At 47.6% G+C, this 16,925-nt stretch overlaps 1 protein-coding gene across 3 annotated transcripts; it reads right to left on the reverse strand.

Annotated features, from left to right (window-relative positions):
• Window positions 1-9,435: 9,435 nt before the first annotated feature.
• On the reverse strand, window positions 9,436-15,130 carry LOC133889362 (transcription factor BHLH6-like). Of its 3 annotated transcripts, none has more exons than XM_062329892.1 (5): window positions 14,714-15,130; window positions 14,360-14,576; window positions 14,025-14,252; window positions 13,736-13,906; window positions 9,436-9,806 (listed from the first exon to the last, which is right to left on the reverse strand). In XM_062329892.1, exons 1-5 carry the CDS (start codon window positions 14,812-14,814, stop codon window positions 9,693-9,695), a joined length of 831 nt encoding a protein of 276 aa, XP_062185876.1. In that variant the 5' UTR covers window positions 14,815-15,130; the 3' UTR covers window positions 9,436-9,692. The 3 variants fall into 3 exon arrangements, with proteins under 3 accessions (XP_062185876.1, XP_062185875.1, XP_062185877.1); XM_062329891.1 differs by having other exon boundaries at window positions 14,360-14,579; window positions 14,714-15,129; XM_062329893.1 differs by having other exon boundaries at window positions 9,436-9,781; window positions 14,360-14,579; window positions 14,714-15,128.
• Window positions 15,131-16,925: the final 1,795 nt, after the last annotated feature.

The following is a 16,925-nucleotide window of genomic DNA, read 5'->3' on the forward strand; positions in this document are numbered from 1 at the left end:
GTAAAGGAAAAGGATCTTTTGGGCAAGCCTTATTTAGGTCGGTGTAGTCAACGCACATACGAAGCTTGTCGTTGGCCATCGGGACGATGACTGGGTTTGCCAGCCACTCTGGGTGGAGGACTTCTTGGATGAAGCTGGCGTCAAGGAGCTTGCTTACTTGCTCCCGGATGAACTCCTGGCGCTCGGGCGCCTGCCGCCGGACCTTCTGTCTCATCGACCGTGCGTCCGAGCGCACAGCAAGGTGGTGCTCGATCACCTCCCTAGGGATCCAGGGCATATCGGACGGTTGCCATGCAAACACGTCGACGTTGGCCCAGAGAAAGGCGACGAGCGCACTTTCCTATTTGCCGCCCAGGTCTCCGCCGATTCGGACGACCTGGGAAGTGTCTTCGGCCACCACGACCTCCTTCGTAGGAACGAAGGCGTTGGCGGAGAGTCGGGGTTTAGATGAAGATGGTCCCGGGCCCCTGGGTGTCCTTCGACCTCGGCCCGAGCAGAGACCAAGGCCGAGTATAGCTGCTAGGCGCAGGAGATGGCGCTGCCGGTCTCGGCGGGCACAGAGATGGGGCCTGCCGGGCCCAGCATCTTAACTGTGAGGTATGCATAGTGTGTGACCACCATGAACCGAGTGAGTGCCGGGCGCCCGAGAATGGCGTTGTAGGGGAGGGTGACTTCCGCGACATCAAAGATGACGTTCTCTGTCCGGAAGTTGTCCCGGCTCTCGAATGTCATGGGCAGCTCAACCTGCCCGAGGGGCAGGGTGTGCCCGGGTGTCACCCCATAGAAGGGGAGCGACGGCTTTAGGCGCCTGGAAGGCACCTGCAGCTTCTCGAAGGCCTCTCGGGAGAGGAGGTTTAGGCCGGCACCCCCGTCGATTAGCACTCTGCTGACCTTTACATTGCAGATGGTGGGAGACACTACCAGGGGTAGCCGCCCTACGCATGCAGTACTTGCTGGGTGGTCCACCATGCTGAACATGATCGGGGAGTCCGACCACTTCAAGGGCCTTACGGCCTCCGTGCTCGGGGTCACCGAGCACACCTCGCACTGTATGGTCTTGACATAGCGGCGGGAGGAGGGCGTGTATACGCCTCGGTCAATGAAGGCGACGGTCTGCTCGGGCTCCTGGAAACCGAGCTCTTGGTTCTCTGGGGCGGCTCTGTCGCCGTCGTCCCTTCGGTGCTTTTCACGGTCCTTCTGGCGCCGCTCGATGAGGCCTTTGACCATGCGGCACTCCGTGAGGTCATGCCACTTGATCTGGTGGATCTGGCACCAATTCCCCGGCTCGGGCCTCGCAGGAGCGGGGGCCCTTGCGGGAGCAGGGGCCCTCGCGGGAGCTAGAGCCCTCGCGGGAGCTGGAGCACTCGCAGGAGCTGGAGCCCTTGCGGGCGTGGGCCTTCTGTCGGTGACCGCACGGTGTGCCAGCCGGCGGTCAGGCTCCTCGGCTGGCCTACGGGCAGGGCCCTGAGCCGGCACGACAAGGACAGCCTCGCGCCTTCTTCTCTTTTTCTTTTCCCGCCTGTCAGAGTGGGAAGGACCAGGTTGATCGGCGGCGGGTTGCTCAGGGCGCGGAACATGCCACGCCTGAGCCTCTGCTGCCTTGGCGCACTTGTCGGCTAACACGAAGAGCTCCGCGGTGGTCTCGACTTCGTGTGTGCCCAGCTTTTTGAGCATCCGCTCATTGTGGACGCCCTGCCGGAACGCGACGATAATGGCGTGGGGGGTTATCCGCGGAATGGTGTTGCAGACCTGGCTGAAGTGCTATATGAAGCACCGCAGCATCTCCCCCTCCTGCTGTTTTACGGCGTGGAGGTCGCACTCCAGGTCGGAGCGCATGAATGTGCCTTGAAAGTTAGCCACAAACTGGTGGCAGAGGTCATGCCAGGAGCCGATGGATCCTGGGGTAAGTTCATAAGCTAAGAACGGGCAGAGTCCCTCAAGGCTACATGAAAATAATTGGCCATCACCTTTTCACTTCCGCCTGCCGCTTGGACGGTGGTGGTGTAGATCTGGAGGAACTCGACGGGGTCGATGGACCCGTCGTACTTCTCCGGCAGTTCCGGCCTGAACTTCGTGGGCCAGTTGACCCGACGGAGCTCGCTGGTGAAGGCGCGACAGCCTGTGCCGTACCCTGCTGCACAGACGGCGCCCTTGGGCGGTGAACCTCGACGAGCCAGGGAACCCTGGCGGTCATGGACCGGCATAGAGGAGGCTTGGTCCTCTGCCTCAGCCTCGTGCCAGGACTCCCGTTGGTGCTCAAGGGTGACGCGCGCATCTTCGACGGCCCTCCGCTCATTGAGATGTAAGCGTTGGTCCTAAGCTCCGGTTATGGCCAGGGCGGCAGCACTCCACTTGGAGGCCCCCCGGCCGGTTTGGCCGCCACCTGAGGATGGACCGGCGTTGGTTGCACCGCGGTGGAGGTGGCCCGGGAGCTTTCGGCCAGCACCTGACGGTGAGTCGTGCCCACCAGAGCGGCCACCTCCTGGAGCCAGCGGCCTTCTAGGGTTTCCCCCGCCGCCTGGACAGGCGGGTGCCTGAGGAGCGCTTGCGCCGCAAGCAGCGCGCTCCCAGGACTGGCATCGCCGAAGGCGAGCCTGCTCCGTAACGGCGCCTAGCGCTGTCCGGACGTGGATCTCGTGGCAAGACTTTCTGCCACTTGCTGAGGGTTAGGCGGTGCGCCTGCAACAGCGACGGTGGCCCTGCTGGGCCCAGCGCCATTGTCCCCGTGAGAGGGGAGCGCCGTGCGGGCGGACTACGGCTGCTGCTGAGGAGCAGCAGAGGCTGGGGCCTCCTGACCAAGGGGCTCCATTTCTTCGCTGGAGCTGGTGCCAGTGCGTCGAAGACGATGTCCACTTGCCATCTTTTCTGCAGGAGAACAAAACAAATTCAGGGATGTAACCCCCTTACCTGGCGCGCCAGCTGTCGGAGGGTGAACTCCTCAAGCAGGGATCCGGAGGGACCCCCTTTGAGATTCAGCCAGGGGATTCTAAATCTGTTTTGCGGGTGAAATAAATGGGCGTAAATGCGATGCAGGTGGAATGGAAGGATCGGGTGCAGGAAGTAGTAAATGCTCAAGAGGTTTTTAGACAGGTTCGGGCCGCACTGAGCGTAACACCCTACTCCTGTATGTATGCTATAAATGCTCTGAGAATGTCTCTCTGAGTGTTGCTGGGTTACAAGAATATTTGTCTAGTCTAGAGTTTCGGGCTCCTTGTTCTTCGGTGATCTCAGCTTATGTGCTTGTCTTTGCTGCTGTCTTCAACTTGACTCAACTGAGTCTGGCTGTACTGAACCCCTCTTCTCTGGGGTGCCCGCCCGGCTTAAATACCCGTCGGGGCGGTAGCGTGCGCAGAAAGGGATGGCACGAGTTCCAAGGCGCCATAAATGGAAAGCAACCATCATGGGCTGCTGCGCGAGGTGACGGAGAGAGTTGAAAATGCGCCCTGTCCGGTCTTGTAAGTCATCATGCCATTTTTCAACAGGCTCCGCGGGGAGGGCCCACCGGGCAGCCACCGAGCAGCCCGGTGCGCCCGCGCGGTCTTGTACGCCTGACACAGCAGAGCGGCAGGCGGGGCGCCTTGGGCTTCACGATGTTACCCCGAGGCGCGCCGGATGTCCCGCGATGGGACCCTTGCATTAAATGTCCCTACGCCCCCCTGCCAGAACGTGGTAGGGACTGACAGCAAGCGTGGGGGAGCAGTTGGAGGTGACAGGCCACGCGCCCTCTTAAATGTAGCATCGGGCCTTTCACTGGTTGACACCTCACCGTTGGGCCTCTGTGGGGGCCACCAGTGAGGGACTTCTGAGGCCCTCGCGGAACCGAGTGCTCGGGGGCTACTGTTCGCCGCCCCGAGCACTCTCTCCCAGATATGCCCTATCTCTGTCCTCGGGGGTCCGAGTGCTCGGGGGCCACTGTTCACGGCCCCGAGCACTCTCTCCCGGAACTGGCTGTTTGGGTCCTCGGGGAACCGAGTACTCAAGGACCACTACGCGCCGCCCCGAGCACTCTCTCCCGGAACTGACTTCCCTTGGGTCCTCGGGGGACTCGAGTGCTCGGGAGCCACTGTTCGCAGCTGCGAGCACCCCCTTCCCGGTACTTAGCTTTCCTTGTCGTCGGGGGACTTGAGTGCTCGGGGGCCACTGTTCGCAGCCCCGAGCACTCTCTTCCCGGAACTTGGTCTTCTCGGGTCATCGGGGAACTCGGGTACTCGGGGATCACTATTTATGACCCCGAGCACCCTCTCCCGGGACTTGGTCTCCTCGTACCTCGCGGAGATAATCCCCGCGGGAGGGCGCCAAGTGGTAACCTACTGATCTGGCCTCGGGACTCAAGGACCCCTAGTTCCTGTGTCATCGACAGTCCCAATCGGTTTGGATCCAAACAAGACTTGAAGTTCGAGGTGACTATAGGGATTTGGATACTTGGCTCACAAAATGAAGTAAAGGTTTAAACAAAGAAGTCAAGTGTATAATATTGGATATTTTGATGAAGATCACGATCATCATATACTTAAATCTCTATCCAAAGGTAAAAGGTAAATAATAGCTAGACTTTTGTTTATGCATTTCCTTTTTCATCTAGCACATTTGCCTTGTCTAGTATTGTATGTGCATATTTTAATTTATTGTAATACCTAATTTTCATATGGTAGGTTGCTTGTATTTATCTCTATCCCATGAGCAATCTACATGATTTATTAGTTGTAGATCCCTTACATGGCACTAGTTCATAATTGATATTTTTTATATGTCATGAACTAATCTATAGGTTACTGTTCCCATTGTTATTAATAACAAGTGCATATGTCTCGCTAGTATTCAACACTTGTCTATACACATTTAGAGAAAGTATATCCTATGAATTATGATTTTGAGACTAGCATGTATTGTTAGATGTATATTTTGTAGTCTCATAGAGAAATCAACATGTCCTGAAAGGTATGCAATGCTTAAATGCTTCAATTGGTAGCATTGTCAATTTATTTCTACATTTAAGTTACCTTCATGTATGATATGATTTAAACTTTCTACCTCTACTTATTGTCTAGAAGTGAATATATTGCTACATTTCTATAAGTGGTATTCACAAATAGGTCTCATTATATGTGTGCACCCATAAAGAGGGGTTTAGATTATATCATGTGAGTTTCATGAATTATGATCTTTGTTTATCTTTTTCAATTGATACCAATGCATGCTATCCTTACAATTTGGTATATCCTTTCAATTGGTATCATTTCATTAGATCATGACTTATGAAGCCCTCTCCTATGTGCTCTAACACTCTTCCTCGAGTTCAACATATGTTTGTAAGCCTTTTTTGAGATTGTTGACAAAAGGTGGAGAAGTTTGATGACTAAAGTAAGAAGCAAGATACAAGATGACTAGGAATGTCGAAGTTGACAAAGGGAGAGAAGATGAAGATACAAGAAGAAACATGAGGCACCTAGGTTGACAAAGAGAGAGAAGCTCTTGCGTGGATCGATCAAGATAGATAGCGGCAATAGAGAAAGAGTGAGCCACAACAAAGGGGGACTAAATAGTAAGAATACGCATCCAATCAATATGATAAGGTTTTGTGCTCTTTACAATTGGTATTATTTATTATTTGCTACTTTCTTTGGTTGTGTTATCATCAATCACCAAAAAGGGGAAGATCGTAGCGAAAATAGTTCTATTAGGCTATGATTGTGATTTTAGTAATTAATGACAATATAGTCATTGGAACTAACATGTTTGTCAAGAATATATATTAGTAGGTCTTGTGGATGTAATACATCAAGAAGATACCATAGCAGAGACAAAGTTTGATTGAATTTGAGAAGTCATAGGAGAATTGATCTCACCAAAAGATCCGGTGCAGAAGAGTTTGCACTCACCGGGGCATCATGCACAAAGGCTGATAGCCTCAACGGATACTCCGGTGCTCTGTGTTAAACTCACCGGAGTATTTTTGACAAAGGAGGAGAATGATGAGGACCTCATTGAATAGTCCGGTGATCTGCACAGGGTAACACTAGAGTATTTCTTGTGGAGAAGAATGTGAGTGTAGAAGACTGAAGATCAACCCACCGGAAGGTCCGATACTTGGTTTATGCACACTAAAGTATAGCACCGGAGTATTTCTTGCAGAGGCAACTGCAAGTGCTGAAGAATGAAGATAAACTCAGCGGATAGTCCGATGATCATAGAGATAGTTGCACCAGAGTATTTCACACAGAGATGCTGCAAAGGCTCAGATGGCTCAAGCTAACTCACCGGAAGGTCCGGTGATAGATTTGTAAGCACACCGAAGTGTCCGGTGTTCACAGATACTTTGAGTGGAAGTTCAATGGCTAGTTTCTGAGGTTGTACTTACCGGATGATCCGGTGTTAGTACTAATGTTCTCACTGGATCATTCGGTGTTAACTGTTTTTCTGAGCCGTTGGGAAAAACGACTAGGTTGCGGGTTTGAGGCTATAAATACCCTTCCACTCAGTCATTTGAAGGTGTGACATGCTGCTGGAGTCTAGAGGAAGCTTATATACACTTGAGAAGACATCCAAGTCACCAAAGTGGTTAAAGTGATGATCCAAAATAATTAAGCATAATATTAGAGAGTGTTTAGTGCTTGTAAGCCTAGAGTGAGTTGTAACTAGATACTGCAGCTTGAAGAATTAATGGATCAAGAAGTGATCCTAACTTGTATCGAGTGGTATGCCGGCACTTTGGAGTCTTGGTGACTCGCCGGCATCTTGAGCCTTGGTGACTCAAGCTTGTTGACTCGTTGATTTGGTTTAGAGCGGTGGCAAGACACGTGTACGGTGACACGAAGCTCCGAAGTGATCACGGTGGCAAGTAACCGAAAGATATGTTAGTGGTGAAATCTTATCTTGGTGGCTTGGTGACTCATCATGCTTGAGATCTTATCTTGATGACTTGATAGCTCAAGAGCTGTGACCGGAAGAGACTTGACGACCGAAAGCATATCTTTTGTGGAGCTCCAATGTGAATTAGAGGTGGTATTAATGCCATCAATACCACGGAATAAAAATCCCTTGTGCCGAGTTTGTCTCTCTACCCTATTTATATTTTTATATTTATATATTTACAATTTACCTTGTTAAATTATATTGTAATCCTCTTGAGCGGTAGAGTAGACACACTGGATAAATCTAGAACATATTTAAATATAAATTGATATAAATTTATTTTGTAAAATTTTTAGAACTAATTTATTTTAAATTTCTAAGTGTTCTAAGTCGCCCCTTAGGACGTCACCGTTTCTCACACCCACTACAAGTCTACCGCTTTGTTATTATAGTTACAACAGTAATCCTCCTCTTATATTTAGGAAGAAAACGGATTACATAAGTTCTACTATACCTTTATTTTATACCGTTCAACTTAAATCCAATAGGTAACCAGTCCTATATAATTATTCAACTATGTATACTCCTTCCGTCAAAAATAAGCTTTTGCATCACTACTTAAACAAGATAACTAGATAAGCATTTGCGTCAGCCTATCTGGCATGTCCGCAAAAAGTCCAGCAAAATAATTGAAGAACTGTCCAGATCTCCAAACAGTGCAAAACCAAAAAGGAGTTCAACGCATACAGGAGGGTACCACATGTTGAAAGATCACATGAATGCGCCTATAATAAACAGTCCGGAAGAGTCTTCCAGGCTGTGCGCCCCCATGCCTCCAGTATCCGGATCCTATGCATTGACTGGCATTAGGGCTACTGTGAGCCGCCCGATCAGTAAGCAAGGGCGGAGATCAATCAATACGGTCCACGTGAATAGTGAAAATCAACAATATTTCCCATAAACGGTAAGAGCCAGCATCATTTTACCACAGTACTGTAATGCAGAGAACTATTTGTCCACAAACTCATTTTACTGTTCGCACAGTGTGAGATAACGTGCTCCGTCCCTTTTGTTGGCTTATCCTACTCCACAGCACAACCACGACACAATCTGAGCCCATTCCGCCGGCCGTAATCGAAGCAGGGACATATAAAACAGATCTCGAGGGCCCTGTGTCTCGGCCACCAGAATCTATGGTGATTTTTGGACCAAGCTGGAGAGGGCGTAGTGCTTCCAGGGTTAATAAATTTTTGGTAACCGTTTGGTATTCGTGAATATCGGCTAATTTGATCCGTATTAAACTTATAATTCGACAGGTGTTAAAATTTAAATTTAAGAAATTCGAAAAAAGTTTTAAAAAATTAAAAATATTAAAGATAATTCTAAGACCTTATATAAAAAAATTTCAAAAATAATATCGTTTGCATCATATTTTATGGAGACGAAGTTCAAAAGAAATAAGAAAAAAAATACTAAAATAGGCCGTATGAATCGGATAATTTGGCCCATCACGTTAAGAAAAAACTTAACAAGCAAACATAGATTTTGCTTATGTAGGACGTATCTTAAGAGGATGTTTAAAATTTGTTGCACTTTATTTAGAGTTTTATTAATTTCTTTATGATTTTAACAAAGTTCACAAGCATAAAATGAACAAAGTAAGAAATAATAATGTAATTAATTTTTTCATATCTACCATTATTTTTTCTACATAAAGCATAGTATAAGTAAACTAATAAAAGTGGTTTCACTAATTTTAGAGGTGTGATGAGTTAGTATGAATTAATCTAGTTGCAACACATTTACACAATCATGCATATTACAATAACTATTTCATGAGTTCATATATTTTTAAAACATATAAGATCATGTAAGAACACTAATAAAATTGGTTTCATAATTTTTAGATTAGCAAAGAGTTAACTATGCATTTAACTAGGTTTTGAAAATACATTTTCTCATAAAAAATATTCAAATTTTTATGAGTATAAATACTTTTATCATGTAGATCATGTTACAAGGGAAAAAAATTTATTTCACTTGATTTTAAGCTCAGATGAATTAGTTATTGATTTTACAAGGTTGAGCTATTTTTTTTAACTTCACTGTAATTCGGAAAATACGTTCGGTAAATCGGTAAATTCAACTGGATTTCGACAAAGTCGTTTGAAACATGTTTAAAGCAGAAAATGTGATCAGTATGTAGAAAATACGGTCGGTTTTCGGTCCAATTCGAACGGTTACTAAATTCATATTTTTCTTTCGATTTATAAATTTGGCCGAAATTTTTTCGAATTTTCAGCAGTTTTGGGGAATTTCCAAAAAACAACGGGTCTCGGTTTCCGGTGCCCAAACGAATTTGCTCGTTGAGCCTCCTGACCCTCTCCACTACCATCTTCTTGCTCCCCGGCCGCTATATATGGCCGTCGGCGGAGGCCACGTCGCCACCGCCGTGGAGCAGGTGCCCGTTGGCCCCCTCCAGCGAGCTGATGTCCTCACCGCAGGAGTACAAGCTGGACAAGGGTTCGTCGTCGGATCCGGCTGCACAAACATACCTACCTAAACAAATAAATACATCGATCATGCAGAAATTCTTTGGTACCAGAGACACCCAACGTCAACATTGCCAAAATCTGGATACATGTTTACATGCATTAGCTCAAATACGTTCCTCTTATGCTCTACTACATAAGTACGACACATGTCGTGATATTGAAAAAAGCCATATAATCACATCGCGCGGAATGGTACATGGTACTTTCTCATCAATAAAGCAGCGAAAATGACGGCAGGCAGGTGGTTAAGATGCCCAGCTTTCATGGCATCAGTCTTCCCAATAACTAGAGGACTTGAGTGAGCTTGTGGTGACATCGAGCTGGGAGAGAGCAGCCTGTATCGTCTGCTTCAGCTGAGCACCACCCATTTCTGACTGCAGATGACAAAACTCTTGTTATCTGAGAGAAAAAAAAAACTTAATATGTGGCAAGTAATATTAGCATAGGTATTGTAGGTTGAATATAACGTGCACAGATTTAGACTACAATTTTTTCGAAAATTAGAAATTAGAAGGGGAGAAAGATTTAGACTGCAATTGCAATATTTTTCATCTCTAACCAGGAAACCTGGACTAAGAACCAGTCAAGTAAACATCGTCCTGGACGGAAGTTGAATCTCGACCTGGCCACCATTTTATTTTCGGAAAGTGATGCACCACCAGTTTAAGGCCCAAATATTCCAAAAGTATCCATATCACTCTTAAATGGGAGGAAGTGATGGTGCCCCATGTTGTCTAATAAGCTAGGTTCAGAACCAAGCTAAGCGAAAGCGTTTAACTTTGGATGCAAATCATTTTCCCGTTTTCCGATTCGGAGCAAACAAAGAATTTAACCCAGCATCACGACCAACACCGAAACTTCAATATAGACAGTAAAAAAGCTGAAGAGCCGAGTTCATCCCATATTACTTGTAGCTAGATCTCATAGTATGAATAGGTTCGACTCTAGTCTATAAACAGAAGCATATCGACAACCTAGACATTTAGATTTTCACGACCTGGGGCGAATCCATCGTGGGGACAGAGGGGAGCCCCTAGCTTAGGCGCACCTGGAAACCCCTTTCAATTTTAAAGCACTAAGGAAAAAGAAGAAGAGGATGAGAAAGAAGAGCTCCTACTTGTGACCCTAGTTCGCCACATTCCATGACCTAGTCAATGAGTCACCTAGCCAAAATGGCTGCAAACGGGATAGCAAAATGTACCGAAGACGAGGACCATCTGATCTTCAAGTCTTTAGCTGCTATCCAGTTCAACTGCCGATCGACCGGTACGAAGCATATGTGGAACGTCATATGATACACATAGTAGTCTTTCAATTAGCGAGTACACCGTTGGACGGATAGATCATGACCCCCATTGCACCTGTGACGCCCCGACCCGTTCCCCCCCCCCCGTGGCCCATCCCATCTCCCTCTCTCTCTGGGCAAGCCAGACCCACCCGTCATCCCTCTCCCTCCTCTCCTCCCGCGCTCGTGCTACAACCACCCCGCCGAATTCACCACCCACGTCCCGCGCCCGGCACACGTCTTCGCAACCAGCCACTCCCTCTCCACGCTATAAATGACCTCCACAGCACCCAACCACCCTACCATTCTCCCTCCGTCCAACCACCCCAAAGTGCACTGTCGCCATTACCGCCCTGAAGCTCCGCCATGAATCGTCTGACATGTCCGAGCTCTCCTCGTCGACTCTGAACCCGTCGTAGGCTTCCCAGAAGCACGAGGAGTATTCTCCGCCACCCCTCGATGTCAATTCGCCATTGTATGACCTCCCCACCGAGCTCCGGTAAGCATCATCGTCGTCATTCCCCTCCATCACGCTCCGAGGCCCGTTAACCCTTTCTTCGGCACCACAGGACCCCCAACAAGCTTCCCCGACCCACGTATTTCTCTCTCCGCCACCGGACCCGCCTTCCCGTTGACCTCCAACCTCGCCGTCTGTTTCTCTCCATCGCCGACCTCCACCGAGGCATCTCTGACCGCTGTGAAGCCCTCGTTGAGAATCCCCATCACCATCTCTTTTGTTTGCGCCGCTTCCTGTCGAGTTTGGTAGCCTGTAGCGCGATCCCATGCATCGCCGGCGATGCTCCGGCGTGAACTGAGGTGGCGCCACCGCTTATCTATCGCCGCCGGCCGCCAACCCTCCCCAATTGCCCTGGTCTATCCGATTGTTGATGAATGACCACGATAAGATCCAGTCATACCCTTTCGTGAGCCATAGGAAGCTGTCGCGTGACACATAAGTCCAGTCAGATTATGTGATCCACATCAGTGTCACACGTCGTTCACGTGTCGGCCGCGTCACCCATCCGAGCCCGGTCAACAGGCCTAGTCAGCGATGACATCATGCTTACGCAATAAATAGGATTTCAATATAAAAATAAACCCTTTTATTCTCTAAAATTAGGTAATCTTACATTTAGGTCCCTGAACTTTTCTTTTTTCATAAAAATGCCCCTATTAGTACTGTTATTTTACCTTTTGCCCCTGAACTTTTATATAATTACAAAATAGGTCCCTAAAATTTTAGAAATAAGTCCGAGAAATTTCTATTTCTACAAATTAGCCCTTGTTATTTTTCAGAGAAGCCCCTATAGTTTAAAACCATCATAACTTTTTCATACAAGCTTCATTTTAGACGATTATTACGCTCACACGATCGTAGCAGCGAGTACTATCCATTAGTAGGCTTTTCATAGCGCTTTGTTTATGTTTAGTGTATTTTTCTTAGATGTTTGTACTTATTTATTATCAATGTGTGTGATTGCAATAGGAGACGAGTAGTTTGTGAATCTGTAGGACCTAACTTTTAAAGAGTTTGAATAGCCCGCTATTGAAGGCAAGTGTCTTTAATCATATTGAACCTATTGTCGAATAGTGTGTCTTTTACTTCCTAATTGCATACTTGTTAATACGAATCCCATGTTTAGGGCTTATTAGTACTTTCCATGATTATCCTTATCGCCTGTATTATAGTTGGGTGTCAAGGGTAGAAATGCTTAGATGCATTATCAAGTAGGGTGGGATAAATATAAATTTGATTAATGGTCTATGCAACATAAATCGGTTTGGGTAATCTTTTGTAACAACATGGAACATAGGGATCTAGGTATGTTAGTTTGGTTGGTATGGGTGCTGTGTGCGCATTGGATGATGTGCGAGTACCTGCTTTACATCCTAAGGACCGGTTTGTGGAGCATGTAACCCGGCTGAACAGCGCAACCACGAGTCTTATATGGGTACGGCCTGGCTAACTAATTAGATATCCTCCTTATTCTGTACGTACCAATGGACGGTTGAGTGGCATAAGATAGGGCCTTTGTAGTGGATGGAATCCCTGTTAGCAGTGAAACCTTAATGGGTGTATATAGATTTGGAGGCGTTTTGTAAAAGCCTGGTAGTGAGACCCTAGCTCTAAACCCCGAAAGTGTGAAGTAAATGGAAATCACGACTCGTGGGTAAGTGTGCAACCTCTGCAGAGTATAAAACTAATCGATCAATCGTGCTCACGGTCAAGAGCGGGCTTAGACTTCTTCATAATTAGTAGGGATCTTGGATGGTTAGTTTCGAGTAGTCGGGTGGTAGTACCCCAATGAGTTGGTAGCCAGATATGAGATATCTAGTGAGTCTGGTAGTCAGATAGAATCTGATGAGCTATTCCTTTAATGATGTTATCTTCACACCTAGTAAATAGGATTGCTAAGTCCTTTTAAGTCCTAAAATAGGATGGCATAGATGTAGTAAACCTGAATTGAGCTTTTCTTGCTTTAAACTTTCATGTCATGTTTTTCCACACTTGCTGAGTACCCTATGTACTCACACTTGCATTCTTTCAACCTCTTAATGCTGCTCAGAAGGTGTAGACTTTGAGGACATCTTGGCCGATGGAGCCGAGTTTTAGGCGAAAGAAGATCTTGACTTGAAGACCATGTTCGATGCTGACGCTCCTCCGGACAACATCTATGAATGGATGAAGGGCCCGCTACCACTGTAAATTATCTTAGTGTTTTCTTTAAGAACTACGGATCTTTTTTAATGAGTTTTATCGTTATGTAATGATACTGTTATGTTATCACTTATAAATTCACTGTATATATAAAATTTGATCGTGACATACATGTAAAATACAACTAATTTATTCTTTTAAAATCGGATACGACATCACCCATGCTATAGTACTACGCGACACCATTTCCATCTGCTGCTTCCCCGTACGTGACCTCATCCGCCGGGGACACGGACACAAGCCAATTACGCGCGAAAGGGACGCCGGCAATCAATCGGACGTGGCAAGCAGGAAATTATTGCTGCTGTGGTTGGACGTTGTTACCTGTACGAACATGGTGTGGACGACGGTGTCGCCGACGGCGGCGATGCTGGCCGAGACGACGCCGAGCCGGAGCGGCTCCAGCGCCCGGCACACTTTGGCGACGGCGTTCCGGCCCCTGCTGCACCGCACGCTCACCACCGCCACCCTCTCCCCTGGCTCCGACACCTGCACCTGCATGCGCATCGAATTGAGTCATGCTCATGCGAAATTACTGCCTTCCTTGTAACTACGGTTTAATTTAGTTGGTGTGGAACAATCTTTCGGTGTTGAGATGTCTTGGGTTAATTACATCTAGGATCTGGACTGGCGGCGAGGAGGAATTGGAGCTAGCGGCGCCGTCGTCGGGCGCCCTCCTCATCTTCTTCCTCCACGGGAAGCTATCGGCGTTGTCCGTGGCGTCCTCCGTCTTGACGGCGGAGGACTGGAGGGCGGATATGTCGGCAAGTGTCCGGCGCTCCTGCTCTTGCAGGTGCTCGATGTACGCGATGGCGTCCCTGATGGTGGACGCCTTGTCCATCTGCGCGTCGCGAATAATCATTTCGTTTAGATTCATATGTGTTCTAGACTGTTGGAGCGATTTTTCGCCAGCCGATGAGAGGACCAAACCGTATTGTTGTGACGTACCTTAGTGATGTTGGGAACAACGCTACGGAGCGCGTAGAGCTTCTGGTTGAGCTTCCTGCGCCGGTCCCTCTCCATGACCATGTTCCTGGTCGCCGCGCTCGCGCCCACCGGCGGCGACGTGGCCACCGCCGCCGTCGAGCAGGAGTTGGAGCCCGACTCCTCACAGTAGGAGCTCAGACCGAGCAGCATCGACTCCGCCTCGTTCGGCACATACATGCTGCTGCACCAAGAAACCAAACAGGTCGATAATCCTTACGAAGACGACGACGGAGAAGAAGAGGAGCTATGGAACATTATTACAGAACGAAAAGAATTTACAGCACGACAGGATCGCTTGAACGGTGAGTAGATCACCTGCCGACGACGACGGCGAGGTCGAGGGGCTCGAGGATGAGCTGAGGCGGAGGCTGCCAGTAGAAATCGAAGCCCACGCCCGGCACGTCTGCGGCCTCCATCGGGATTGGGTTGGACACTCTCCAACTGTTGTTGTGTCCTTTCTGCTATAGTTGTTCTTGTGTTTGTTTGCGTTGCGCCTATGAGAAAGTTTTGGCTTTACAGGATGCTATTCGCCGTATGTACTTGCTAGCCACGAATCTGATGCTTTGTGTTGGTAAAATTCGAATGCAATAATGGGAGTGTGCATGTGGATGGCGTCAAACCGTTAAATCGAAGCTAAGCACCAGCAAGAGCAAGAGCAGAGCCTTTTTTGTTGTGGGTGGTGCGGTAGCAAATATTTTATATTGTTTCGGCGTTCTTTGAGAGTTGTGTTGTCCGTCTTGTAGTAATAAGCTACGGCTGATGTATTGCAAAGCCCACTGTTCAGAGCTGTAACCATGTAAAATTCTTTCTTTCTTCTAATTGAAATGTCAATTTTCCTCACAAAGATCCAAGAGCGGACAAGTGAGGTGGGCCCACAGGGGTGACCACCGCAGTGGCCAAGCTGGTGCCTGTCACTTGGCAACATCTCTCTATCTAACACGGTGCATGTCCATGTCGTCATCGACCTATTGCTACTTTATAGACCATCATTGCCGTAGTCTTTCAAAAAATTTGTGCTCTCCCTTCTCCCCATCTCCATAGGGTGTGTAAAAATAGGTCACACTACTTATTCAAATGGTGCATATTATGTCTATGGAGAAACATCTTAGTTCACAGATATCAAAGACATCATAAAGAGCTCATTAGGAGCCTTTAGGCCTCAGACTCCTTGAAGAAGCTAAATTTTCCTAGAGACCGTGGATCCCTTCGGCTACCGCCTCTCGAGATAGGAGAAGTAGTCATTCTCCGGAGGGAATATGTACAAAAGGAGAACACCAACTGCAATTAGTTTGACACGAAATGACGACAGTTAATGCTGGTGCAAGTGGTGGCTAACCTGACATCCCAATGCAAGTGGAGGTCACTCTGAGTCCTAGGACAATGTGGCGTCGTTTTACGACCTGCCAAGCCTCACTCTTTGGGCCAGTTCACACCATTGTATTTACCATGATAGATAATATCTTTGGATAAGGGTAAAAGTATTAAACCTAGACCTAGGGATTCAACTAGTCTAAATTTTTGTGATATAGTGATAACATGTGTCACTATCTCTATAAATGGCATACTTGTATATTTACACCCGATATGTCACTATAAATACAGACACATGACTATCAGACCTGGGGGAACCAATCTTTTGGTAAAAAACACATGATTTTTTCCTTTCTCTCCACTTCTTCTATAAGCGTGAGTCTCTTTTCTAGAAGAGGCTCTTGTCGCACTTGTTCATGGAAGACTTTTTCTTTCACCAACAGCGTGTTATCTGTGGGGACTCAAACATAGAAGTACAAAGAGAGGTAGGATATCACACAAAAATAAGACCAAGGCCGCAGCATAAGCAGCCGACTGTTAAGTCCCAAAATGCTAATTACGTAATTAAGCATGCATGATCATTATCGCATGTAATTATATGTATTTGTTTATTGAGTTGAGTCAAAATGTGTTTCAAGTACTTTAGAGATGGTTTAGAATACTTTAAAGAATCCTCAAATACTTAGAAAAAGGTGGAGAGTAAAGATAAGGGGATACTTAGAAAAATTCAGCAAAAATTGTCCTCGCTATCTGACTGGACTTATCTGCGGTCTGACTGCCAGGTGTGTAGCCATGTGGGCTTGCCACATGGATTTACCGCGGTTTGACCGGGAGAACTAGCAGTCCGATCGCTAGAACTCAGCAGAAGCACAACTTAAGGCAATCTCCCTCTCTCTCTCTCTCTCTCTCTCTCTCTCTCTCTCTCTCTCTCTCTCTCTCTCTCTCTCTCTCTCTCTCTCTCTCTCACTCACTCTCTCATTTGCTCTCACTCTCTCCCTCTCTCCACCAAACCTTAGAAAGAGTGGAGTGATCTGTTTGTCGCATTCGAATAACGGAGATCAGAGCAGGGGACTCCTACAAGCTTCCCAGAGGACTTTCCCAAGTCTTCCCCCTCTTTTCCCTACCGGATTCACCACCCACACCGTTTTCTCCCACCACGAGCTTCGTCACCCTCCGAAAGCCAAATCGGTGGATCGAAGCGTCCCCGAGGAAAACC

Source organism: Phragmites australis, chromosome 13 (assembly GCF_958298935.1).
Source record: "Phragmites australis chromosome 13, lpPhrAust1.1, whole genome shotgun sequence".
NCBI lineage: Eukaryota > Viridiplantae > Streptophyta > Magnoliopsida > Poales > Poaceae > Phragmites > Phragmites australis.

Coding starts and splice junctions, on each gene's coding strand:
- LOC133889362 (XM_062329891.1), bottom strand. CDS start 14,814: ATGGAGGCCGCAGACGTGCCGGGCGTGGGCTTCGATTTCTACTGGCAG. Junction 14,580..14,713: donor CTCGCCGTCGTCGTCGGCAG/GTGATCTACTCA, acceptor TTCTTGGTGCAG/CAGCATGTATGTGCCGAACG. Junction 14,253..14,359: donor TTGTTCCCAACATCACTAAG/GTACGTCACAAC, acceptor CGCGACGCGCAG/ATGGACAAGGCGTCCACCAT.